We start from the raw sequence: 26,548 nt of genomic DNA on the forward strand, positions 1-26,548 counted from the left end.
ATAATACAGTGTTCCTCTTAACTCTGAAGGGAGTGTGAGGATAGAGGAGGGAGAAATGCGAAAACAGTGAAAACTGGAAAACACTGCAAACATGATGGAGCAGCCAGGGTTGGTGGTGCACGTTTGTAATCCCAGCACTCAGGAGGCTGAGGCAGGAGGATCGGCAGGAGTTCAAGGCTAGCCCAGGCTACACAGTGAGTTCGAGGGCCAGCATGAACTACATAGCAAGACCCTGTCTCAAAAGTAGGGATGTATTAAACCCAGCAGTTTGTGATTGGTCATATCAAACCAGAATGAGGTTGCAAGTAAGTGTTTCCAACCCTTAATAACAATTTGACAGGATGCTTTTATGTTTGTTGAATGTACTCATAAAAGAATTCGGTTTGTATTTTGTATATCTGTGTTTTTATTTCATTTTGCTGGTATGTGGTTTATTTTTATCACTTTAAAAAAGTATTGGTATGACTGGATTTGGGAAAAATGAGCCACCCCTGGCTAATACATCATTTTTTTTTTGTCTTTTTTTTGGAGACAGGGTCTCACTATGCACTTCAGGCTGGCCTTGTGCTCCCTTTGTGGCCCAGACTGGCCTTGAACTCGCAAAGATTCTCCTGCCTCAGCCTCCCGAGTGCTGGGATTATAGACATGCGCCATGCCCGGCTAATACATCATTTTTGCAGTGTTTTCCTCTTTGTGCGTTCACATCTCTCCTTCATCTCTCCTCACACCACCTTCAGAGTTAAGGGGAGAACATTTTATTATTCCTATTTGGCAGAAGAGGAAATTGACGCACTTGAACTTGGACTTCTCTCACACAAAGGACAATCTGAAGTGGGATTTTTAAAAAGTAAAATTTCTTATGAAAACCATCTGGAAACTTATGCTAGACCTAATTAGAGAACTATAAAGGGTGTTTCGCATATCATACACTTGTTTTTGCAGTTTTATAACTTTATTTGAAAATTAGCTTTCATCTACATTCACTGTCTGGAGGTCTTTGAACGTGGTAACAGGGATGTACATTGTCAAAGTACAGACTTTGTTTGGTGAATCTTCGTCCTCATTTTCTCTGCAGACAACTGCACACGACACTGTATGGCACGTTCCTTTTTCCCTTGGCCCAGGTAGCTTTGTTGAGCCTGGTATCAACGCGTACGTCTGGACTCCCCGACCTCCTTTATGCCAAATTTCCGGATCTCTGAGGGAGGGGCATGCTGCTCGAAGGCCACGCCATGGATGCACTTGTGAATGTTGATGGTGCATTCTCAGGTCACCATCTGGTTGGCGGCAGGACGGCCCTTCTTCTCCTGGCCGTCCTTCTTTGCGGGAGCCATTCTGCCCGCCCAAGCTGGAAAGGGAGAGCATGACTGTGGGAGGGCAAGCGGCAGTCTCAGGTTCAGTCTCACACACTTTCTGATCTACGTTCACAGGCTGACAGGGTCTCTCAGTGGCTGGCACTAAGGAGCAAACTAACAAACTGGCTGTTCAGTGTTGTCCTCACTGTCCTTGGCAGGTTATTCTACAGCTTTTCTATATTACTTTTAAAAAGTATAAAACTGGATAGGGTACATACTTCACGGCACAAAATTGAGAAAGTACACAGCTTACATTTTGCTTTTTCCATATTATGCATGAAAGGTAATTTTATGTATAAGAACATGAAGAATCTTCTTACTACTTCTTTTCCTATTGGATAAATATTCCATTGTTTATTTAATCAGTCCGCCATTGGGGGACACGTGGTTGTTCTCCATTTCCTGCTATTACAAACAATGCTGCAGTGAAGCATCTTGTACACACAGCATCTTACACCTATGTCTGCGACACAACATAGATTTCTGGGGCCGGCGATATAGCTCAGCTGCACAGCGCCTACGTGGCAAGCGCGAGGCTATGAATTTGTTTTGTTTTTTTTTTTTTTTTTAAATAAAAGGAGGAAAACATTAACAGACAGACAACCTTTTACAAAATAGCAAAAGAACAGTACAGACAATACGGCGTTACAAACAAAGTGGTAGGAAATTAACAATGGTGGTTGTATTACATATTGATATCTTCAAAGTGGTTTCTCATGAAAACAGATAGAGGCATGCAATATTGATCAATCAAGGACTCATTGACAGTTTATTTCAGCAAAGAAATAGAAGTCAGTGGAACAACTATGTTAACTGTCCTGTATATACATATGTACAAAAGTTCTCCTTCTTTCCCTCCTCGAGGCCGTGAATTTGATTCTTGGTACCAAAAATAAATAAATAAATTTCTAGAAACAGAATTTAAATTTCTAGAAACAGAATTATATATATATATATATATATATAGTATATACACACACACACACACACACACACACACACACACATGTATATCAACACTGGGAATTGAACCAAGGCCTTTGCCCTGAATTACATCTCCAGTTTCTTTTATTTTTTTTATTTTGAGACAGAGTCTCACTAAGTTGTTAAGTTGCCCAGGCTGGGCTCAAACCAGCAGTCTTCCTGTCTCAGCCACGCAGAGCGCTGGGATTCCAGGCATGCACCACCACTTGCCTATTTTTAACTTTTATAGCTATTGCAACATTGCCCTTTGATGACGAACTGTGCTCCCACCAGCAATTTATGAGTGCACTCCCCCCTCTTTGTCAACACAGTATATCGTCAATATTTTTATACTTTGCCAGTGGTATCTCACTGTTGTTTTCATTAATATTTCTCCAACTATGAGATTAGCTACCTAGTCTTGGTATAGAAGCCAGTTATTAATTTTGATACTCAGCTATCCAAGTATAGGGCAATTATAAATAATTTCAGATCACTCTATTATTGTCAGAATTTCCTAATTTACTGCCTCAGTACATCTCCTGAGCTAGAAAACTTTCTTCATTTTCTTTTATTCTGTCCCATTTTTCTAGAACTATCTCCAGCATTCCTTGAAAACCCCAGATATTTTATTTTTAAACCTGGTATAGTGGCACAAACGTGTAATCTCAGCACTTAGGAAGCTGAGAAATGAGGATCACAAGTTCAGAACACCAGACCCTGTCCCGAATCAATCAATCAGTCAATCAATCAGTCAGTCAATCAAACTTGTATCTTAGCTAGGGATGCAGCCTCTCTTAGTGGTAGAGTGCATGCTTAGCAACATGTGAGATCCTGGCTTCAGTCTTCAGCACCAAAAAATAAAAAGAAAACAAAATAAAAACAAACAAACAACAACAACAAAGCCTGTAGCGTTCCTAGGGGCTAGCACAATGTCTGGCACAATAGTAAAGGCTCAACAAAATGTAGAATAATTAAATTAAAACAGTACAAGAAACATTCACTTAATACTTTGCTCCTCCATGCACTCATGTAACTATTTTAGCCTCTCCTTGCAATGCCAATTTCGATTTCAAAATCAAAGATCAAACTGTCATAGACAAAATGATGAGGTGTAACTGTGATGTTCAGGTGTTATTGTGATCTGTAGCTCTGGAGGTTTTTTTTCTTTTTTTTTTTTGCAAAACTAACTCTAAAGCACTACCTTTTATTATGTTGAAATATTGACTGTTTTATTCTTTTTGTTTTTTGTTTTTTTTTGGTCTTTCTCCGGTACCAGGAACCGAACTCACGACCTTGCGCTTGCCAGGCAGGCGCTTTTGCTGCTGAGCTAAATCCCCAGCCCCTTATTCTTTTTTTTATAATTAACTTTAAAGGCCACATCACCTTTACCCTTTGCTTTCTATGAACTGAAATGGATCTTGATCATCAGTCTTTTGTCCATCTCAGGGGTCACAACATTCTTTTCAAATTTCCCGGGGAAGGAGGAGAGCAACAAAAGAGTCGTTTATATTGATCTCTCTTCACACTTTTGGCCAAACCCACTTCTTACCGTGTGCATGTACATACGGGACGCTGGGCTAAGGTTCTGTGGAGCGTGATCTGGCCCATGGGGAAGAGAACAGAATCTATAGCTGTTGACTGAAGTGTTAACATTGCCTCACTGGCACCACATCCTACCATCTTTGCCTGGACAGGCATATACACATTTATATTCACCACACAAATAGCTCCTTTTAAACTTGAGGATCCAAAGGCTAAAGGAGTCTGAACCTTTCCCCTTCCCCTCCTCATTATCAGTCATATTAGTGAATATTTAAGTGTTTAGTCTGTTCTACATCTGTTAATATACTTAATCCTATTATCCCATTTCACAGATAAGAATCCTGAAGCAGAGAGAAATCAGGCAACTCAAATGAGGGAATACAGCTAATACACGTCTGAGTCTGGTTGGTTTTGAGGCCAGGCGGTCTGGCTTCAAAGCCGACCTTCATAACTGTTTTGTATTGTAATTTTCAAAAGATAAAGTGTTCTTTCTGTTTTGAAATATACGTTGTTTTGAAACGTGGACCGCTGCCAGAGACCTCCAAGCTGTCAGCGGTCAGTGGCGACACCAAGTGGTCATATTGGAGTACTGCAGCCCCTTTACAATTTTCCATAAATCACCCCTTTCCTGTTTTGCCAAAGAAACGTATATCCTAAGTAAAGCCAATATGCTCCTGTTGCAGGGGCAGTTTTGAACACTTGTCATCAAGAGACAAGTTTTCTTTGAGCTAAGTTGCCTTTGGTCAACCCCTTTTTTCATATATCAGGGGAAGGGACATCTTTTCCAAGGTTAGCTGAGATTTTGGATCTCTTTTCTACCTCCCCAAGTATTACTACATTACTTATGTCTGCATTTTCTTGTGTCATCTATTTTTTATCTCACCAGTAGCTCTTCCTGCTCAACCTGAAAATAAGCTCTGTTTTATTCTATCCTGCAATAACAACACCAACAAAAAAAAAAAGAAAAAAAAAAAGAAAAGGCAAACAAACAGATCTCTCTTTGAACACTTATACCTAATTCACCTTAAAGATGAATTCTAGTAAAGGGATTTCCTTGCTCCAAAGCTTCAATTCTTGGGCTGGGGTGGGGGTGTATCTTAGTGTTGCTGTGGGTATTTATCATGCATGAGGCCCTGGATTTAATCCCGGTTGCCAAAACAAGAACAAAACAAACAAAACTTCTCAATTCTTCCTGGGTCACTTTTAAAATGAAGTACAAATCTCAGTCCAATATTGAGGATCTTTTGAAATTTAGCCCCAGTTTACCCAGTTTATAACTCCCCTGTACTTCCTGATATAGAGCTATATATCGAGCAACCACCACTAAATTCAGTTTGTTCTCAAAAGTCACAATGTATGCGAAACTGTGCTGCTTGAGATCCTATCAGTAAGAATATATCTTCCCACATTTGTCTGCAGGACATAAGCTTCTTTGACACAGAACTCGCCTTGATTTCCAGCCCTGGTGCAGAGCTTCAGATAAGGAGTATCTGGACACAACATTCCAGGTCTATCGTTACTTTGTGGTTCCCAAGGATACAGAGTCCAGACCTGATGGTGAACCCATGTGACACAGTCCTGCTTCTTTTAGTGTATGTGCTGCTGAAGCAAGCACAAGATACTGCTTCTTTAAAATTTACCTACATCCCATTCTCCCCCCAAATCCTATGACAACCCTATTGTCTACTTTGTGTGGTGAGATGACCATAATTTTACTGGTGTATGGTCTCCTCACTGCAATAGGCCCAAAGCTTGACTATGTTGGATTACAGATTTGTCTCTGATTTACACTGATTGGATACAGGTTTTGTGTTCTTGACCACTTAGGTTGTCCAAGGTAGGTATTGAAAATTGTTCACTGCAGTAGACCCTGAATTAGAGTGCTTGGATTGTTGTTTTTCATTTTATTCTATTTTAAAGATTAAAAAGAAAACTAACAAAGCGACAATGAAGACAAAATGAGAACAGCACAAAACCAACAAAAATGATACATGACCTCAAAACAAAATGATAGGAATTAACAATGGTTGCTACATTACATACTGTTATCTTCAATGAAGTTGCTCAGTTCACCAGATGTAAGAATGTAAGATTGATCAAACAAAGTGGATTCCAGTTAGAGGACTTGGACTGATGATATGGATTCCAGTTTCTATTCTGCCAGTAACTTCTTTTTTTTTTTTTTTTTTGTCTTTTTGAGACAGGGTCTCACTATGCAGTTCATGCTGGTCTTGAGCTCTCTTTGTAGCCCAGGCTGGTCTCGAACTTGCAATGGTCCTCCTGCCTCAGCCTCTCAAGTGCTGGGATTACAGGCGTGCACCATCACACCCTGCTCTGCCAGTAACTTTATGAGCGCCCTATTTGGTCTAAATCTTTGCTTTTTTTTTTTTTTGAGACAGGGTCTCAGTATGTAGTTCAAACTGGTCTTGAGCTCACTTTGTAGCCCAGGCTGGTCCCTCACATTCTTCACATGTAAGAGATTCAAAATATGTGACTGAATGGTATTAGTGCATAGTGGAATTCTACTACTAACTACCCAGTGGGCCAGAAGCTCATGATAAGCGGCTTCATTCTATAGAGCCAAAATGAGGGTACTGGCAGCCTGCAACTGAAACAGAATGGTGCATTGCTTTTCAAAAGCAACTGACACGCCCAGCGCGGGGTTAGGACCCGCCCAGCCCTTAGTAAATATGGCAGCGAGCCGGGCCTCTTTACTGAGCTTGCGCAGGCTGAAACTCCTCCCAGCAGCTTCTCCCTCAACTGGGGTCCCTCCCACCGAACCCTCAACACCCGGCACACACCCGCCTTGGCCCCTAGCAGGGCAGTATTGCCTGGAGAGGACCTTCTGCAGTGCGCATGCGCAGGCGCTGGTTGGGCTGAGTTGATACTCGCGAGGCTCCTGTCACATGAGCCGCGCGCCCGCTCAGCTCCCCCTCCTCCCCGGCTGGGCTGTGTGAATGAAGCTCTGCCGGCTACGTGGGGCGCTAGCTCAACTTGGTGTCTGGGACGCCAGAGCCGACCGAGCGCGCTGCCCACCGGCGGCGGACGCGGGCTCTGCAGCTTCTAAGCTCGGCGACAGGTAAAGGCAAATGGGCTGTCCCTTCCCCAAGTAGTCCTTCGCGGGCCGCTGGCCCCCGGCTCACCTCCGGAGCACCCCCAGAGCGCGGCGACACGGGGAGGGGCTCCCCTGCTGGCTCGGCCCCTGGAGGTGGGGGTTTCCCCTGCCCCCGCCGCCGCCTGGCACCCGGAGAAAGTAGACGGGCTAGTTCCAGCGGGTGCGGGCGGCATCTCACCCGGAGCCCAGCCCTGTTCTCCGGGAAGGGACCCCGGGCTGCTGCAGCGAAGTTTCCTTGTTGAGCGGCGCCGAGCCCGTCCGCTTTTGAGCTGGGGAGGTTAGCTGCTTGCGTCCCCTGTCTAGGACCAGGGTCGGGTGGCGTTTGCTGATAAAGCCCTGTCGAGGCCCGTTCCCCCTCCTGCTCAATACTTGCCGCAGGTTTGTGTGGGTCTTAGCGAAGTCGAGTCCAGACTCTCGGAAAAGTATTTGCTGCGCGTTTCCCTTTTGCCACTTAACGCACGTAGCTGATCCTCCCCAGACTGTACAGCCTTGCGCTCGAGCGTCTTTACCCAGAAGGAGAAAGTTTTCCTTTACATAGATGTGTATTTACCTTTATTAACATTTCAGAGCAAATCAGTTGCCCCGAGTTCCAAGTTGTACGTGTACTCGTGCGATAACGTCAGTGGAAGCTGCTCCGGGTAAATGAGGGGAATCCAGAAGTTGGAGCATTAAAAGTCAGTAAGAACTCGCTTTTACGTACATTTCATACATTTATTAGCAACTTTATGGGTTGAACGTCAGAGGTGTTAAATTTTGATTGGTCCCACTACGTGCGGATCACTGCTTTTTAACTGCAAGCGAAATAGGAGAAGGAAAACAAAAGGCAAACCAAAATAAACTGTGCCAGGTTCCAATAAGTCATTGGAGAGCTTTTTCCATGTGAATTCATCCTGGAGTTTAAGTTCCTAGTTTTCTTGGACTTCGTCTACCTTTCCTCATCCAAAGCGCTCTCTTTTGCTCTATTGGTGTTTTTTGGGACTGGTGTACGCATTAACCTTTTGTCCTTTATAGAAAAAGGCAAGGGAACATTACAGAGGACCAGCATGATCCTGAAGCTAGTATTAACCTTCAGTGTTTGCGCTTTAGCTGTTTCACTTCAGAGGTAGAGATGCTGATTGTACAAAACCTGTGGAAATAGCTAATTTGATCTTCACCGTGTAAAAAGAGATGGGGACTTTTTCTGAGAAAAAAAACAGATTGGCTTGTATGTAACGAAGACCAAATTATTAATGAACAGCCTGTTTAATTGGACAGCGTTTAATATATGAACCCCCCAGATCAAACTAAGTACAGTAGGCAGACCTCCCATTTCCCCTCCCATTTCTGTCTTTCATGTCTTGCAAATAGTATTGTCCTATGACTTGAAGCTTTAACAACAGGAATTAGCTGACTCGATTCGATTTTACTTAAAATGGTATTTATTCTATTTTACACGTTGTCTTTGTGCTCAGTTCACTCTTCCCCATCCTGTCATAAAAGCAATATGTGCTCACTATAGGAAATGTGCAGAGTTCATGAATGAAGGGCATCACCATTCTTTACTTTTTAGTATACTTCCTTTTTTTCCTATGCAGGATTTATTCTAAGTTTAAGTATTCACAAGATTTTCTTTCCTTTGTACTGATTTCTTAAAGTTGGGTATTTTGGGCGTTGCGGTGGGCATTGGATGTTAATGCTGTTCTCTATTCCCCAAAGTGTGGGGCTTCAAGATAGGAAAGACAGAATGAGGGTCTCATCCAGCCGCTCATTCTTTGAGATTCTGGACCCTATTTACTAAAACGCCAGCGATGTAAGGAGAATTCTACAGCACTGAGAGGCAATATGAACTGACGCTAGATCTCAGATTCTTACCTTGCTGTTTAGGGGGAAACAGCACTGCTCATGTCTGCATATTTTTGAAAGAGGGGTTCAGAGAGGGCCAGGAGATAATTCCGCAGTATTGAAATAATTTTTTTCTTCCTAGATATTTATTTTTCTGTTTACATTTTCAGGTTTGAGACTTTAGAATCTTGCAGAAAGCAGAACCACAACGCCTACCTTTCCATCTACATCCCGTTCAAGTCTCCCTACAAAACTGGGGGGGCTCTGGGAAACCCTGAGCCTGTGAGCCCAGTGTGGGAGAAGATTGGATCAAGATGGCCATGTGGCAGGGTAAGAAATTAGCACATATTCCTTTAACTGGTTTTTCCTCCTACTCCATCTTCGACCCACCCAGCCCCCCCAAAACAGTGGCAGGCAGCCAGCTGTTTCTTTAATTTAACTTTTGGTCTTTGCAAGGACAAAGCACATGAGTTTAAAAGACACTTCTAGCTAGCAGTTCAAATTATTTTTAAGTGGGGGTCGGGGGGAATTAGCAAAATGTCGTGGCGGAAGCATGACAAAGGCATTCTTTAAAAAAGAATCCTCTTTATTGAAACATGTTCTCTTGAGGGTTATGTGTGAGGAAATGCGGATTTATTTTCCTATTTGTATTTTTCATTTTTTTCTAGAAAATTTGTGTGGTAAGAGTCTCAAAGGTGGGAGAAACAGATGTTAGCACCTCTCTGGCATCTTCTTCCCAATAGGCTATCTTGGGCCTTAGGCTATTTGAAACAGCATATTTAATGTTATAATGTTTATATTTGATGATAAAAGGAAAACACTTATTTTAATCATAGAAGCTACTTTAGAGTCAAGCTCAGTACTGTCTTGGCTCAAAGATTACATCTCTTGTGAACTTGTGAATTTTTTTTTTTGCCACAAAGTTATATTTAATTCTTTGGTGGGGTTGAGGATTATGTCCTTCAGGATAGTATCAGAATCTCTAGGGATGTGTGGGATTTTTATGCTTATCATAAGAGAGTATGAGTTTTAGAAGTAATAGACTCCCAAAATTGGTCCGCGTTGCACAGAATGTTAAGAATCCCGTAGATGGAGTAGAGTGAAATAGCTTGAATGTCTACAAAGATTGAACAGCTAGGTTTGTTGGTGGTCTAATGTAATGTATTTAAAAAAAATTCTTTTTGTGCTGGTTGTAGTTTAAACTACTTAGGCATACAGATGTAACAAAGAGTTTTGGTATATAAGGATTGCTAATTTAAAGACATTTGTTGAATTGGGATTTGGCCTGCCAGTTTTGGCTCATGTAATGGGCATTTATCAAGAGCAGTTTATTCTTGCTTAATCCTGAGACATTCTTTCATTTTACAGACAGAATACAGAGATAAATAAGACATAGAACCATAGAAGGTTCCTTGTGAGCTGGCAGGACAGAGATATGAGCAAATTATTATGTCGCATTGAATAAGTGTTATAATAGGGAGGGGACAAAATTCGATAGAAGCTTGGAAAAATGCATGATAAAAACTTTGAGGTTTGAGCTGGTCTAAAAAAATGAGTAGGAGTTGGCCGGATGGGAAAATGAGAGAACTGCATTCTGAGCAGACAGAGCAGCATTGTTAGGGATCTTCCGAGTTGCTCTGTTTGTCTACTATGAGATGTATAGGGGCACGACCTCAGATGAGGCAAGGAAGGTAGGAAATAAAGAACCTTGTATGTTCTAGGGAGGATTTACACTTTATCCTGAAGACAAAGATTCTAAACAGGGAAGTAGCATAAGCAGATTTTCTTTTTGAAAGATTACTTTGGCAGCAGTGCTGAGGTGGGAGCTGGAGATAATGAAAGCTCGGACTTATTTAGGAGATTTCTGGAATAGTGGTTTGAAAGAGGGTCTGAGCAGGAGAGGCAGTGGAGGTGAGAGAGAATGGGATGAATTTTAGAATGTTCTGTGACAAGAACTGACCCCAGGCTGGGGATGTAGCTCAGCGGCACAGTGCCTGCTTGGCAAATGTGAAGTCCTGAGTTCGATTCCTGCTACCCCTCCAAAAAAAACTACTGACCCAGGATTGACAGGCAGTTTGGGCTTGTGGTGTGGTGGCACCATTCTCTGAGATGCCGAACCTGAGGGCATAGAGATGGTGGAATCCTGTACTGAACTTTGATTTGACCACCTAGGTTGAGATACCTTTGGGCTGCCAGACAGCGTTTTCAGAGATAGACTTGAAAGCATGGAATCTGAGTTAGGGCATGGAGGGATCTAAAAGTTTGTTCCTAATGATGCATAAAGAGCTTGTGTTTTTTTTTCCCCTGTAGTTCATGGAAATGTCTTTACTCATTAATGGTTTACTTATTGTACAATGAAAACATTTTGATGTTTAACACTTCTTAATAAAAATGTCACATATTCTTAATAAGTAAAATATCTCTCAAGCTCAAGTCCTAAAATCTGTTCTGCTTAAAAGCACATTGAAATGAAACTTTATTTTTCAAGCATTAGTAAAGAGGGGCACAATCCACATCAGTAAGCTCTTTGGATTACTGCAGTTTGTCCCTTGTTTTGAGGAACTTCTGAGGTGACAAGCATACTACACTGATAGTTTGGAAAACTGGTATGATGGTTAATCATATGGGGCTGAATGCAGTTCTCTTGGTTCTGTTACTTGGTAGCTGTGAGGCCCAAGTCACTTAATCCCTCTGTGTCTCGGTTTTATCATTCGTAAAATGAGGGTACTAATAGAACTCACCGTGTAAGTTTGTTGTAAAGATGAATTAACGGATGGAGTGCACTTGGAACATAGTCAAGTGCCATGCAAATGTGTGCCTCTCTTATAATCATAAAATGCTTAGAATATTGCTTAGTATTTAAAAGTGCTCAGTAAAATTTAGCAATAGCTATTAATGCTATATTGGTGTTATTTTCTTTAGCTTGAGTGGGACTGAGACCTTGTTCTGTGGAGGTAATTTCAGGCTGTCAGGGAAGCTCTACCCTGTAGTAGTCTTTTTGGGTCTTCAATTAGGGGTTTAGATCTGAAGGCATTCTTAGAAGACATTTAGAAAACATTTTAGAAAAACCCTAGAGAGTAAGTAGTATGGCCAAGGTCAGATTGGTAGTAGTTGATCCTAGTGACAGGGTCAAATCCCAGGTCTCTTGATTCCCTAATCCAATGCAGTTTGCATGGGATCACGAGAGAGGAAATGAGTGGGTCTGTCCTCAGCTCAAGGAAGCTTCTCACTCAGTCTCTGGAGGAACTAAGAAATGATGAGAGCTCAGGGAACCCGAACCTACTTGGTTTCTTGGGTCATTGCTGTCTAGTTCTTGATGGTGAATTTGGTTAGAGTTCCTATACCTCTTAAACACGGCCAATGTTATTTTGATTTCACTTGTTGGCATGCTCTATTACATTTTCTGGCCACCTTTAGTACAGTGCAGTGGCATACTTTGGCTAACTCAACGTCAGCATTAATAACATCAGTTTCATTGGTGCAATGGTCAAGAAAATATTGAAGAAACAAGCTAGTTTGATAGTGGCGACTTGAGTGTCAGGTGTTATTTATTCAGCTAACGTTTATTGAACCGCTTCATGTGCCTAGGACTCTGCTGGGCTCTGGAAATGTGGTCAGAGGAAACAGATAGGGTTTCTGCTCTTCTGGAACTTAGGAACTAGGATAAAGGTAGCATTTCAAATTAATGAAATGATTTACTTATCAAATATATTACAGTATTTTGGAAAAATGATATCTATATACATTTAGAAGGATTAACATAGTGAGAAGGCAGGGGATCAGAATTTCTTGTGATTCTTTAAGAAATACTCCTGTCAGGTCCTATTCCCCCAAATTGTGATTCAATCTTAAGACTTAACCTGAGGATTTAAAGAAGCCCTGTGAGCAACTCTGGTGTATGTTCTTGTCTGGGGGCTGCTACATTAAAGAATTAAAAATTCCAGCTACTTGGGAAGCTGAGATGAGAGGTCTGAGAGTTCAAGGACATTCTGGATAAGCAGGTGAGACCCCTGTCTCAAAAATATTTTTTTTTGTCTTTTTGAGATAGGGTCTCACTCTGCAGTTCAGGCTGGCCTTGAGCTCACTTTGTAGCCCAGGCTGGTCTTGAACTTGCAAGGATTTTCTTGCCTTTTCTTGTCTTTCTTCCGAGTGCTGGGATTACAGGTGTGCTCTACCACGCCTGGCTCAAAAAATATTTTTTGAAAGTTAGAGAGAGAAATAGTAAAGGAACTAAAACAAAATATAAGAGACTATATACTCTTGAGGTTAGGAAGATAATTGTAAATATAATATCAAAGGTAAAATAATAAAAAGATTAATATAATCTATATGAAAATTTAAAACTTCTGCACAAAGTATAAAGTTAATAACAAAACTAAAATCAATTGCAATGAGTCATCTTGCTTTTTATAACAAATGATTTGTATATTATAGCAAACACATGATTTGAAAATGAGATATAAAATAAAAAGTCATTGTACTCTCAGAGTGCCTCCAACCAAGAGCATTTGGCTTCTGGACAACTGCTGTGGTCACTCTCTGTCCCCTTCTACCTTCAGATTTAAAAACAGCAGCCAGGCATGGTGGCACATGCCTGTAATCTCAGCATTCTGGGAGGCTGAGGCAGGAGGATGGTGAGTTCCTCTTGCCCTGACTACTTCCATGAGGAATATAGAGCAACACAGAAATTACAACATAGAGTAATCAGAAAGAAATCGAGGACAGGGACCATCCAGTAGAAATGAAATAGTTATTACTAGGTGTGTGAGATAGTCTGGGGACTGAATTTTTCTTTTTTCTTTTCTCCCTCCACCCCTAAATAACATGGTTAATTATATCACTGACATCTTCTGACCAAAGAAAGTGCTCAAATGTAGAGACACACCACCTGGCTTTGTTTTTGCTGAGTGTTCTGGTTCTTCTACCGCCCTCCCTTTAGTCTAGCCTGACCTGAAGGCCACCTGTGACTCAGATCTGATATTCCCAGGTTGAAATCATGATCTTTCCTGTTTGCCTTGAAGATGGTGAGGGGCAGGTGGGCAGGGGAGTCCCTGCTGTCCAAATTTCCAATTCTCCCAAGACCTTCTCTTCCTCCAGTCTGTACTGCGGCGATAAATAATAACAGAACCTCCTGCTCTTACATTTCTGTGTATTGAATAATTGTACCACCATGCACCCAAATATCAAAGCCCAAATCTTGAGAGACACCAGGAGTTTCTTGCTCCTTCCCATGTGCAGGCTGCATGCCCTGGTAACCTAGATTATTTTGGTAGTGTTCCCGGCAAGTCCTGCCTATACTTCCACCTTCAGCTTTACCCCAGACTTGCCCCATCCTCTGGTAAAATTACCCCTGCCTTTCTTTATGTGTTTTCCTTTTTCTATTATATGGCCCTCAAGGTGATTGGCAACATTTATTTGGTCCCTCTGTTCTCCTGTTTACTCCCACCCAGTGGGAGGTGAATGCTGGTGTCATGAACCCTGCCCGCCTATGCCTTGCAGCCTTGTGGAGATGTGGAGTGCAAACCAATACACATGTATTTCCTTACAAAGTTTTGTGAGATCCAGGGAAGTTAAGTCTTGTGAAAAAGAATAATAGATGAGTCACGCAAGGTATGATCAAAACATACAGTAAATGTTTAAACTATATCTTAAAATGTATTATAATAAAAGACACATTAGCATTAATCCCACCTCCAAACTCTCCCTTTCTCTTTGAACACACTTACCTCATTGATCTTGCCACCTTCTGAAGCAGTTCTGGATGTTGTGGCTGCCTCAATGTTCTCAGTCGATTGCAGAGATTTATTTTTCATGGTCATTTTGACTTTGAGGAAGAGCCAGAAGTTGCATGGTGCCAGTTGCAGCGAATAAGGTGGGTGAGGGCACAGCGTAATGTTTTTGTGAGTCTGCCTTCCTGTCGGATGGCACTCAGCAGCGGCGCTCACTGTACTTTCAATCATACCTCGCACTTTTTTGATCACACCTTGTAAAGACACTCATGAAAGCAGACTTCCAGAACTGCCTCAGAAAGTAGCAGGAAGGATGGGACGGGATAAGTGTGTTCGAAGTAAGGGAGGGAGTATGTTGAGGGGGATTAATGGTATGTGTCTTTTACTGTAATAAATTCTTAAAATTTAAACATCCACCATACATTTCGATCTCACCTCTATAATTTGTAGGAGTGGGGTGGTGGGGATAAGAGGAAGTGGAAAATTCACTTGAGACCTGAAAGATGAGTTGGATTTATCCAGAACAAGAGTTAGGATCCCAGGTAGAAGAAACAAAGAGGAAATCCCTGAGGTGGAGGAAGCCTGCGTTCTTTTCCAGTCTGGTTCAGTGTGGCTGGTTCATAGTAATGCGATATAAAGGGATACAGGATGAAAATGGAAGAGTGGGCAGAGAGAGAGCATGTCACACAGGGCTTGGTCGGCCAGGCATTCTAACTTGGTAATATAAAGCCCCAGCAGATACACTGGGTAGGGCATGGTGACCAGTGAATGAGTAGGCAGTGTCTCATTCATCTTTGCATAGCAGTTACCTGGCAGAAAGTGCCCAGCACAATTTATGGACTCACTGAATCTTTGTTTAATGAGTAATAGAAGCTTGATCTTTCCACCAGGATTGCCATAGAGATTAGACAGAAGGTATGCTAAAGTGCTTTGCAAAACAGAAAATAGTAAATGGATATTATTCTAGATGCTGTTCATTGAATTCTATGCAGTGATGCTTACAAACCTTCACTGTCACTGAGAAACCCCCTCTCATTCTCTGTTAAGCTAGAAAATTTCCCATTTAGATCATCCCGTGCCATGAATATGCTGATGTACTGAGCTCTTACATATTCAAAGTATGTCTCCATTGCCAATGCCTTTAACTAATTATGGTTGAGTGGGAACTACCTTGTATCACACCATTATGTTGCACTCCTGATGTTAGAGATAATTATGGGTGGTATTGCCAGAGGGAGTGTAGGTTTCTCTTCTGTACTGAATTCACTCTGTAAATCTCTGAATCTAAAGTATTCATTATTTAAGAGCTGAGGAACAGTACCTCATGAATTTGCATTTGGATAGGGCAAGCTAATCACAGCAGGTTGTGGCTGTCACCAACTGAGGCACTTAGTTGTCTCAACTGTTAAAAGTTGTAACACAGTGTTTGGTGCTTTGCTATTGTTGTGTTAAATATTTAGTTCCCTATTTGCGCTGCAGGAACTGCAGACCAGAGTACTAAGTTAAAAGCCCACCTCTGTGCACTGGTGGCGGCAGTATAGATCAGTAGAGTCCACCGAGAGGACAGCTTAGAAGTCTGTATGAAAATATAAAGCATGAATACCTTTTATTCCAGTGGATCTCTTCTAAAAAGTAACTGCACAAAGGTCATTTGCTGCAAGGATGTTGGTTGCCTCATTATTTGCCATCTTTTCTCTATTGACAGTGTTAATGTCCAGCATGAGAGATCAGATATATTAATTATGGCATATATTCACAGTGGGATACTGTTCATTTCATTAAAAAGAGCGAAGTAGATCTATACGTAGTGACAAGAAACGATGTCTAAGATACATTTTCAAGTGGAAAAAAGTGCAGAATGCTATGTATTATAGGGCGCTGTTTATACGACAGAAAAAAGGGAAGTGCTATGGGATAGGTATGAGTTTGTACCTATGTATCCATACATATGCTTAGAAAATTTCTGGAATGATGCGAAAGAAACAGTTTTCAGTCACTTCAGAGATTAGGGTTGGGGCCGGGGATGTAGCTCAGCGGCACAAGGGCCCGCTTGGCAAGCACAAGGTCCTGAGTTCAATTCCCGGTACCAAAAACAAACAAACAAACAAAAAAAGTTATACAGAGATTAGGGTAGCAGGGCTGGGAGCTTTTAATTTTCACTTGACAACCTTCTGTTTTGATTGACTTGCTTATAACAACTTATAATACCTTTAAATAATGAAGTTTACATGAAAAACGTACCCCATTGGGTTGTTCCCTTGGTACTATTGATTTATACTAAGAAATAAAAGATACAGTAGTGGTTTATGTGGAAAGTCAGGTCTGAAGTGTGGGAGTCTGAGTTGCAGTTCACAATACTGAGGGTCTCCAAAAGCCGCTAAAGAGTCATCTTGGGGAGCCTGGAATATAGCTCAGCGGCACAGCGCCTGCCTGGCAAGCGCAAGGTCCTGAGTTCGGTTCCTGGTATCTCTCCCCGACCCCCCAAAAGAATCATCATAGCCAGAAGGCATAGAGAGATGGTGCTGTCTTAAATCTTAGTGCTAAGAAAATAAGATTAAATTAGGTAAAAATTGTGATTTAATTACTTTTTGATGAAACAATTGTAATTATATCATTTCTTTCATCTTTGGGCGTTTTGATATCTAAGTAGTACAGTAATTGTATTCCACACCAAAGTTTTAAAATTAAATGTCTTGCTGTCTGGCATCATAGCTGTTATTCTTGTTCAACTTGTTTGCATGTTGTAAGTGAATACTAGGCTGCAGCTCGGGAGCTTTTTCCTTAATGACCTGAGGAGAAATGCAGATGTAAGCTTAAGTTGGAAGCAGAAGAAAATGTAAGTTCTCTAATATCTACATTATGGATTTCGATTACATTAAATCTTCCAATTCTTTGGGCTCATTTTGGCCTGTTCACTTCAAAAAGAGGGCACTGGCCTGTGATACAAGAAGACAAAAGAATGTCCATCTGAATGTTCTCTTGATTTGATGTAATGTAGAGCTCCTCATGCAGTTTTGGGTCTAGAGACAAGAGTGACTATCTTGTGCTAACTGGTCCTAGTTCTAATTTTTGTAATATTCGCCAGGAGATGGACCATAGAAATATTAGCTGGACCTTGTGTGTGCTAAGAATGTATACTTGGCTGCCCTTTGTAAAGAGGGGCGCTTGGATTTCTCACTCCACAGTATTCTGATTTGACTGAGGTCAAGAGAGAAGAGACCAAGTAATAGTAGCTGTCATTTTTGAGTACTTAACATACGTTTTTAAAAGCCCTTCACATGGATTGTTTCATTTATTCTTCACAAACATATATAGGCGCCAGGAACTGAGGTGTGGAGGGGTTGAGTAATATTCTGAGATGGTAACTGGTAGAACCTAAGTCCAAGGCAGTTTGGCTCCAGAGCCTGTGCTCTTAGTTACTCTCTCTTTCTAGGAGCATAGCTCAGCTCCTAGAATCCCTCCTCGGCCACCCCAGCACAATCAGGGTGCTAGCCAGGTACAAAAAAAGAAGCTTCCTTTTAGAGTACCCTTGCTGTGATCCTACTGAGCAAGTGAAATGATTTCCAGGGAGCAAGAAAGCAGAAGCCTTGAGCAAACAGCCTGTGGATAAGTGGAGTACACTTCTGTGGGCAAAATTCTGTATTCTTTCTAAGTTTAAGTAAGTTTGTGAGTATCTTCTCTGGGGAGCACGTTACTGAGGATCATGTGTGTGACTAAGAAGATTCGGAAACCGACGCTGACCTCCCAAAGCTAATCTCCAAGGACATGAAAACATGTGCACACATAACCACGTCCCGAGCTAGCATTAAAGGGATGTTAAGGAAGGGACACTGCTATGGTTTGGGTCTTAAATGTCCCCCAGAGGCCCATGTGTGGGAGGCTTGGTCTACTCAGCCTGTAGCATGATTGGGAAAGGGTAGAATGTTGAGGGTGTGGGACCTACTAGAAGCAAGTTAGGCCACTGGGCGTGTGTCCTTGAGGGGAATATTGGGACCCAGCTCTTCCTCCTTGGTCTTTCACTTCCTTGCTGCCAAGAGGTGACCAGCATCCTCTACCATATGTTCTTGCTGTGATGTTGTGCCTTGCCAGAGGCCCACAAACTGTAGGATCAATTGACCATGGGCTGAGGCCTCTAAAATGTGCGAGCCAAATGAACCTTTCCTTTTTTAAAGTTGATTTGTCTCAGGGGTTTGTTACAGTGATGGAAAGATGACTAACACAAAGCTCACAGGAGTTAGATAAAGGTAGGAAGTGACAGCTGAGGTTGGCTGAGTAGTATGACTGGGTTCTTCTGTAGTTAGAGGTGTTGGAGATATGACTTAAGCCAGCAAAGTAACAGGTACATCTGAGAGAACTAGAAAACAAAGTGTCATTCTGCGCCAGTTATATTTATGGGCATTGTCTCATTAAATCCTTGTAACAGTCCTTTATTGACCAAATGATTTATTGTCAAATGAGGACACTTGAGAGTGGACTACTAATTAGGTGGAGTAGGCTTAAGCAGGGCCTGACCCAGAGAAGCCAGGGGCCTGTGAGGCTTTTGGTATTATTTCTATTTAACACACAAGCAAAATGAGACCCCATTTCACATAGCTAGAAAGTGGTGACAGTAGGACTTGAATCTAACTGTGGCTCTAAAACTAAGAGATCTGTACTTCATTCTATACTCCATGGACAATTAAAAGGCTTTGAGCAGAGAATTGCCACAGTCAGAGCTATGCAGGACAGATGGAGAGAGCAGAATTGGGGAGATGAGTTAGGAGATCACTGAGAAGATTAGTAGGACATAATAAAGGCTTGGATATAATACGTTGATATTGGAGATCTAAAGGAAGGGTTAAATGTGTGAGGCACAAGGGAAGAAATGACAATGTTTAATTACTGTTCACCTTTGGAGAGAGAAGAGGAAAGGATGGTGTAATGTGTCAAATTATTTAAGTGAAGATGTGTTAACTAAAAGGAGCTGATGTGACCTAGAAAGGTGAGGCGAGTTTTATTATCATTCTAGATTAAGAGAAAATCTGATTCCTGGTTAAAATGATTGAATGACTTGCAATTGAACAGGTTATTTAACTCTTCTTTTGCCCAGATTTACTCCTCTGTAAAGTGTGATGTTATTTGTCACTTTATTTGCCACTATAAAAGTTCTGGAACTAGCACAGATTATCTGAATGTTTTATCTCCATATTTTTGAAATTTGGATGTTCGCGCTTAGTAATGTGAAATTGAATCTTAGTGTTGAACATGTTTGCTTTTACATCACATTGCAAAGCAGTAATGGTAATATTGATAACGATGTGTTGGTTCCCTCTTATGAATCTTATGTCTGTTACTTCCTTTAACTAATTGCCAGAAATAATTGAAATACCAGCTTTTTAAACCTCTTTCTCTCATTGTCTGAAAATGTCATTTAAATTCTTTATCATTGTGTAGTATTTTATTAAGTTTATCTTAGCTCTCCAGATCGAGTGGAAGATACTTGAGGAACTGAAACATACACTATGGTAACTCTAGTCTTAATAATGCCTTAAATAGAGGGACTCAGAAGTATTTATTGATTTGATTTAACTGATTTATATGGCACAGTAAGACTTCTGTTTTGTGTTCTGCTTTGTCAATATGACCTCAAATATGATTGGGTTTTTGATAATTGTGTCTTACCATGAACTCCTAATGAGCCTGTGACCCACTTTTTCCTCCAAGTGTCTGTCTGCCTTTAAATGAGAAAAGGCATGTTGCACAAATTTGCATGTCGTCTCTTGTGCAAAGACCATCTCTGCATTGTTCCAGTTTTAGTCACTCTTTCAGCTTTTTTAACAGAAGCCTTTTGTCCTATGTCTTTAAAGTTTTTATTTCTTATTCATCTTGTTAGTTTTAGCTTTATTATATACATATTTTGTAAATATTTTTACCCAAGTAATTAATAAATATCACTTGGTATATTTATTTTCTATTGCTGCATAATAAATTACCACAAGGGGCTGGGGATTTAGCTCAGCTGCAAAAGCGCCTGCCTGGCATGCGCAAGGTCGTGAGTTCGGTTCCCGGTACTGGAGAAAAACCAAAAAAATAAAAAATAAAAAAATAAAATAAATAAATTACCACAAACTTAGTTGCTCAAAATAACACACATTTATTATCTCACAGTTTTTGTGGGTCAAAAGTCTGTTATGGCTCAGCTGAGTGCTCACCTCAGGCTTCACAAGCTGCAGTCAGGGTGTTGGCAGGGCCTGTGGCCTCATCTCAGGCTCGGGGTCTTCTTCAAAGTTCATGTGGTTATTGGCAGAATTTAGTTGTTTGTGGCTGTAAGATTGAGGCCGTCAGATCTTAGATGCTGCCTGCAGTTGCTTGCCACCTGGAACTCTCCACAGACAGTTCATATAATAGCACCTTGCTTCTTCAAGGACCACAGGAAATAAATTCTTTAGTATACAAGAAGGAATTTGTGTGTGTGTGCGTGCATGCGTGCGTGTGTGTAACATGCACGTGCGCTCATACACACACATGCCCCTAGTCAAGAGAGTGACATCTCATCACCCTTGCCATATTCTGTTGGCTAGCACCTAGTCACAGGTTGCACATTCAGGACAAGGGAGTTTTATGAGGACGTGATCGCATATGCCGTGGACCTTATTGGACGTTACCTTACGGTCTTTCTGCTACACTTAGCATAGGTCTGAATCAGGCTAATTGATGGCTTTCTAATTTATCATTAATCCTTTGTAAATAGTCACTAGGTAAGACTGCTCTGACAGCTGTGACTCTAATGAGAAATGATGTTCAATACTTTGCTGAAGATCATTCATTGTGTGGGGCCTTCTGCTGAGACCCAGAGTGCTAGAATGGAAATTAAGTGCTGGGATTGTGACTTCACTTTTGGAGCCTATAAAATACCCACGTAGAGATGTTCATTTCCTCTGGGCTAGGGTTTAGGAGAGGATCTGGAGTGCAATAGAGATAAGGGGTTTTTGTTCTGTTTTGTTTACAGTGCTGGGGATCAAACCCAGGGCCTTGCAAATGCTTGGTAAGTGCTCCACCACTGAGGTACATCCTCAGGCCTTAGAGTAGAGATTTAGGAAGGCTTTGTGTATAGATGCTTAGTGGAGCCTAGGCTATAGATATACTCGGAGAGGGCAAGGGCACCGAGAGTCGAATTCTGGGGAAACTGAGGTACTCTGTCTAAGTGGGTTCCCCTGTCTTCGTAATGTGTCTTCCTCAGAGGTGTCAAGTTCTTTGTGTTCTCTTTTTATTCTCTCGGCTTCTGAGATTTCATCTATTCTTTAAAAAATACTGTAAAAGCATCCAGAGTGAAAAATAAATATGCCCCTTCAACCTCTTGCTCCGAGGTAACCACCACTGTCAAAATGGTGCCCTTTCTTTCGGGTGTTGAGCACCGCATTAATACATGAAGTTCTGAACTCTAGTTTTCAGCTAGCGCTGTCAACAGGGTCAGCATATCAGATCAACTAGCTAAATGACATTGGCATATGGTTGATGTGTTTCTACAATTCCTTCTGTTCTGGGGTTCTTTCATGTTTTATATTTATTTCTTGTCCCCTATTCATTAAAGAGTAGGCATTCCTTATATGCTTGGTGGATTCTATTATTTTATGGCAGATAAGCTCTCATTAGCACTCCTTCCCAATTTGCTTGTATGCATAGACCCAAGAAATAGAATAACTCTCTATCAAAACTGGAGATGAAAAAGCAGCGAGTGGACATAGGGCTGAGTCACTGGGACTTGGGAGCAGGTTGGTAGGTAACAGGAAGCATGGGGACTTGATAGAGGAGAACGGGGTGAGCGTAGGCAGTATATTGAAAACTTTGGTCAGTAAAATATTTTTGTGGTACAGGGAATTGATTCCTGTGCCCTGAGATCCATCCCCAGCACTTTATTTTTTTGAGACAGTGTCTCACTAAGTTGTTAAGTTGCCCAGGCTGGGTTTGAACTTTTGATCCTCCTGCCTGAGCCTTCCTGAGTGCTGGGATTACAGCTGTGTATTACCATGGCTGGCTGGTCAGTAAATTAAAGCTGTAATTCTCATGCTAAAGAAGCACACCATGGATTCTGAAATGTAAATATCTTAATCTCAAATATTAGCTACTAAAGTCACCATTTGTGTGAAAACATTGTTTTGGGTCTGAAAAAGATACGCGGATAAACTCTGCAGCACAACGGGTCATTTTGGAAGAATATAGTTCATGTTATGTGTGTTAAATGCAAATTAACTAGATAAATTGTGCCTTCTGAAAATCCAGACTGCCAGTGAGAGTTATCGTTGCATGTTGTATTAATATGAGGGTATCATAACCAATGACACACTACAAATTGCAAGTCTTTATTAAGGATCCATAGTAGTGGTTTTTAACTGAGGGCAGTTTTGCCTCTGGGGACATGTGGCAATGTCTGAAGGCATTTTGGGCCATCACAACTGTGAGGGGGTATTATTGGCATCATTAGGAAGAGGACACGGAAGCTGCTAAATATTTACAACACACAGGCCAGCCCCCTGCAACAGTTATCTGACCCAAGATGCCCATAGTATTGCAGTGGAAGAACCTAGGTCCAAGGAAGTAGGAGTAGGACAGCAGATCTATGGATGTGATTTTTGATGCCTCTTTGGGTTTATGCTGATGTTCTATAATTCTTAACCTTGCTACCTAGTTGAAAGCTAGAGGATAAAATGATTACTTGGGTCCTAGTGATGACAGCATGAATATAGGCAGATAGACCATTTATTGATTTTGCTAAATATGCAAGTTATTTTAATATTAAATAATCCTAAAACTTCTTCACTGTTCATGTTTTCAAGAGGAACATATTGTCAGAACACTTAAAGGGAGGTAAAAAGAATGCTAAGGTTTGATGCAATTTGATCTTGAGTAATTTTGTATTTTAATACTTAATGTTACCTTATCTTATATTAAACAGGTGTTTAAGTGGATCACCCAAGATCATGTAGTGATTTATTCATTTCTAGGCCATTGTTCCCTCATTTGGCTGTGACTTCTGTATCTTCTCTGGTTTGAGTCTCCTGAAGGGCACAATCAAGTATTTGACAAAAGATTGGATGGCCTTAGGCACTGGGGCATTTTGTAAATTTATGCCAGAATCTTCAGTCTTACCTGTCATCTAAAAAAAGCTCCAATAACAGTCCAAAACAATGCAGAATAAAACATAAACTACTTTTTATACCTATTGACATGAGTGAAATGTTACAGCAGATAAGGGCTGAGCTTCACCGAAGTGGTAGGGTAAAAGGACTGAGTGTAACACAGATAGATGGCGTTGAACCAAGCTACCATTTTGAAGAATGTTGCCTTTTGGACTGACTCCCAAACTCCATTTGGCTAGCAGTTTGGAATTTTAAATGGGTAAAAAATACGATTTTCCATTGCTCCCAGCTTCCCTGCCTGGTTTAGTAGACAACTGTGTAAAAGCCAGAAAGTAGAATCAGCATTGGTTTGCTTGCATTTGGTAAATACATTCGATTTTTTAGCTCAATTTTTTTTATAAAATGGTTGGTAATCGTGGTACTTAATATTTACTGATTTCTTTCAGTTCAGCAAGTTTTGTTTGTTGTGAGCCCTTTACACATACTACATTATTAAGCTTCAGTCCAAGTCTGTGAGGTAAATATTATCACCCTCTTTTTAAAAATTAAGAAACTGAGGCAAAGAGAAATTAAGTAACTAGCTTTTACAGCTAATAAGTAGTGCTGGTTATGAAGTGAGATATGCTGTAGGTATAAAATTCACACTGGATTTTAAAGACAGTGTGGGTGATTAAATGATGTGAAGTATCTCAATAAATTTTTACATTGAGCACGTATTCCAATGCTAACATTTTGGATATATTGGGTTGACCGAAACATAGTATTAAAGTGAACTTCACCCTTTTGTTTTTGCTTTTCTTAATGTGGCTTCTAGAAAACTTAAAATTATGTATATAGCTTACATTTTCATACTTCTGTTAGTATTGCTCTAGAGAGTTTTATTAAGCTAATTTCTAGAAGTGATCAAATACCCTTTTGTCACATACATGAAACAAAAGGCTGAGGAAGCCAAAAAAGTTAAATCCATTGGGCTAAAGTTTGTACAGCCGTTAAGTCTCCAAGGTGGACATTAGGTCTGTTCTTTAATGAGTGCATTAATAAGAGGTGAGGAGAGATGAAACTTTTTTCTTTTTCATTTCTGTGTGTGTGTGTGTGTGTGTTACTAGAAATTGAACCCAGGGACTTTGCACTAAGATACATCCCCAACCCTTTTAGTCTTTTTTAAGACAGGGTGTTATTAAGTTGCTAAATTGCCTAGGCTAGGCTCAAACTTGTAATCTTCCTCTCTCAGCCTCCCAAGATGCTGGGATTACAGGTGTACGCAGTGCCTGGCACAAGGAAGCTTTTAAACTTTGGACCATTCCAGAGTTTTAGTTCAGTACACATCTATTGAGCAACTGTATAAGACACTGTGTTTATACTGTGGCTCATAAAAAATTATTGACTTGGATGTTTCCATTAAAGACTTTATAATCTAGAAAAAAACATGTACACACCTCACTGTATATAAAATCATATATAAAATGAGTGGTAGAAACAAAGGGCTTAAAATCCTAAGAGAATAAGAGGTCATTTACAGGTAGGGGGAGGAGGGAAGGTTTAGGAAAAAGGTGACATTTGAGCTGGTTGGGGAACGATGAATAGGAATTTAATAGAGATCCTTTCAAAACTCAAGAGACATGCAGACCTAGGAGAGAGATCATCGAGCTGGCATGGTTTTGTGTCCACCAAATGGAAGCTCTCTGTAGCACAAATTGGAGAATGGTCAGATACTTTCAAATGTGGACTTTCCGGGACCTGTTTGTGTTGCTGTGCCTTCTTCTTCTGACTCCTTTCTTGCTTGTACATGGAGACTTCCTATGATGGAACAGACTGCTTTGATTTCTGAGCTTCCGCATCAGCTAGGCAGCAAGCGTTGATTAAACATGGAGCTCAATCCTGCACATATGATTTAGGAATATACAGATGGATGGACAAGCAGATAAACTGTTTGCAAACCATGGTTAAAGTAGCCTCACCTTGAAATTTAGATCTATTGTTTTTTGTCTGTTTTTGAGACAGGGTCTCGCTATGCAGTTCAGGCTGGTCTTGAGCTCACTTTGTAGCCCAGGCTGGTCTCAAACTCACAACAACCCTCCTGCCTCAGCCTCCTGAGTGCTGATATTACAGGTGTGTGCCACTATGCCCGGTGAAATTTAGATTTAACGTGCATTTCGTCTTGTCTAACCTCTCAGGCAAATAATTGTATCTCCCTCCATGGGGAGGAATGAGTAAGGGGGCAGGAGACCACGAGTGTCACACAGAAACGTATATGCCTTGAAATGGGAAGAGCGGGAAAATCTTTTCCTCACCACACCAGTGCCACTGTATTCTATCCTGCCTTTTCCTTCCAGCTACCAGTTGTCCATCAAGGTGATTGGTTTGGCAGTTTAGTGCCAGGAACATAGATACGGTATGCAAATATGCATAATATCTTATATAAACAAAATATCTGATAAGATGAATTGTGAGGACAAAAAATGTCGATGGGTTTGGTTTTGTGTAGTTAGAAGTCACTTGACACGAAAAAGGAGAACTTTAAACGACGAACAATAAAAAAAGAATACAGTTTTTAAAATAAATTTTGGAAGGAAAGAGCTCTATAGTTTTTTTTAATTACCAGCTTGTATTTTAGGAACTAAAGATAAAAGGCTTTGTGAAACTGAGACTCAGAAGGATCACTGACCTGCAGTAAGCGTGCAGGCTGGGAGAGCTCAGAGAGCCGGCCACGCACAAGGGAAGCACCCTGGTGGCAGGAGCAGAGCCAGGGGCAGCCTGCCGCTCCTCGGTGTGCAGGCACAGAGCGGCCTGCCGGCTGCAGGTTCATTAGCACCATCACCAACTGCAGAGGGAGCCAGCGAGTGAGGCCCTCAGGGTGGGTAGAAGCGTCAGCTTTTGATTAGAGGAAGGGGTTGAGGAGACCCT

At 41.2% G+C, this 26,548-nt stretch overlaps 1 protein-coding gene and 1 pseudogene across 3 annotated transcripts in view; one reads left to right on the forward strand and one right to left on the reverse strand.

Moving 5' to 3' along the window:
• Positions 1-963: 963 nt before the first annotated feature.
• Positions 964-1,334, reverse strand: LOC102015665 (annotated as a pseudogene).
• A 5,311-nt stretch (positions 1,335-6,645) lies between these two features.
• The window catches only part of Clcn5 (chloride channel, voltage-sensitive 5), a 179,365-nt gene continuing 159,462 nt past the window's right edge, over positions 6,646-26,548 (forward strand). For 2 of the 3 annotated variants that reach the window (XM_013508169.1, XM_013508171.1), the window contains exons 1-3: positions 6,646-6,942; positions 7,546-7,652; positions 8,970-9,129. In XM_013508169.1, the coding sequence (XP_013363623.1) occupies positions 9,114-9,129 (16 nt within the window). In that variant the 5' untranslated portion in view covers positions 6,646-6,942; positions 7,546-7,652; positions 8,970-9,113. Of the gene's footprint in view, positions 6,943-7,545; positions 7,657-8,969; positions 9,130-26,548 lie in introns of all 3 variants that reach the window. The other variant, XM_013508170.1, reaches the window with a different exon arrangement.

The sequence above is a fragment of the Chinchilla lanigera genome, unplaced genomic scaffold, assembly GCF_000276665.1.
Source record: "Chinchilla lanigera isolate Chin_1 unplaced genomic scaffold, ChiLan1.0 scaffold00142, whole genome shotgun sequence".
Classification (NCBI taxonomy): Eukaryota; Metazoa; Chordata; class Mammalia; order Rodentia; family Chinchillidae; genus Chinchilla; species Chinchilla lanigera.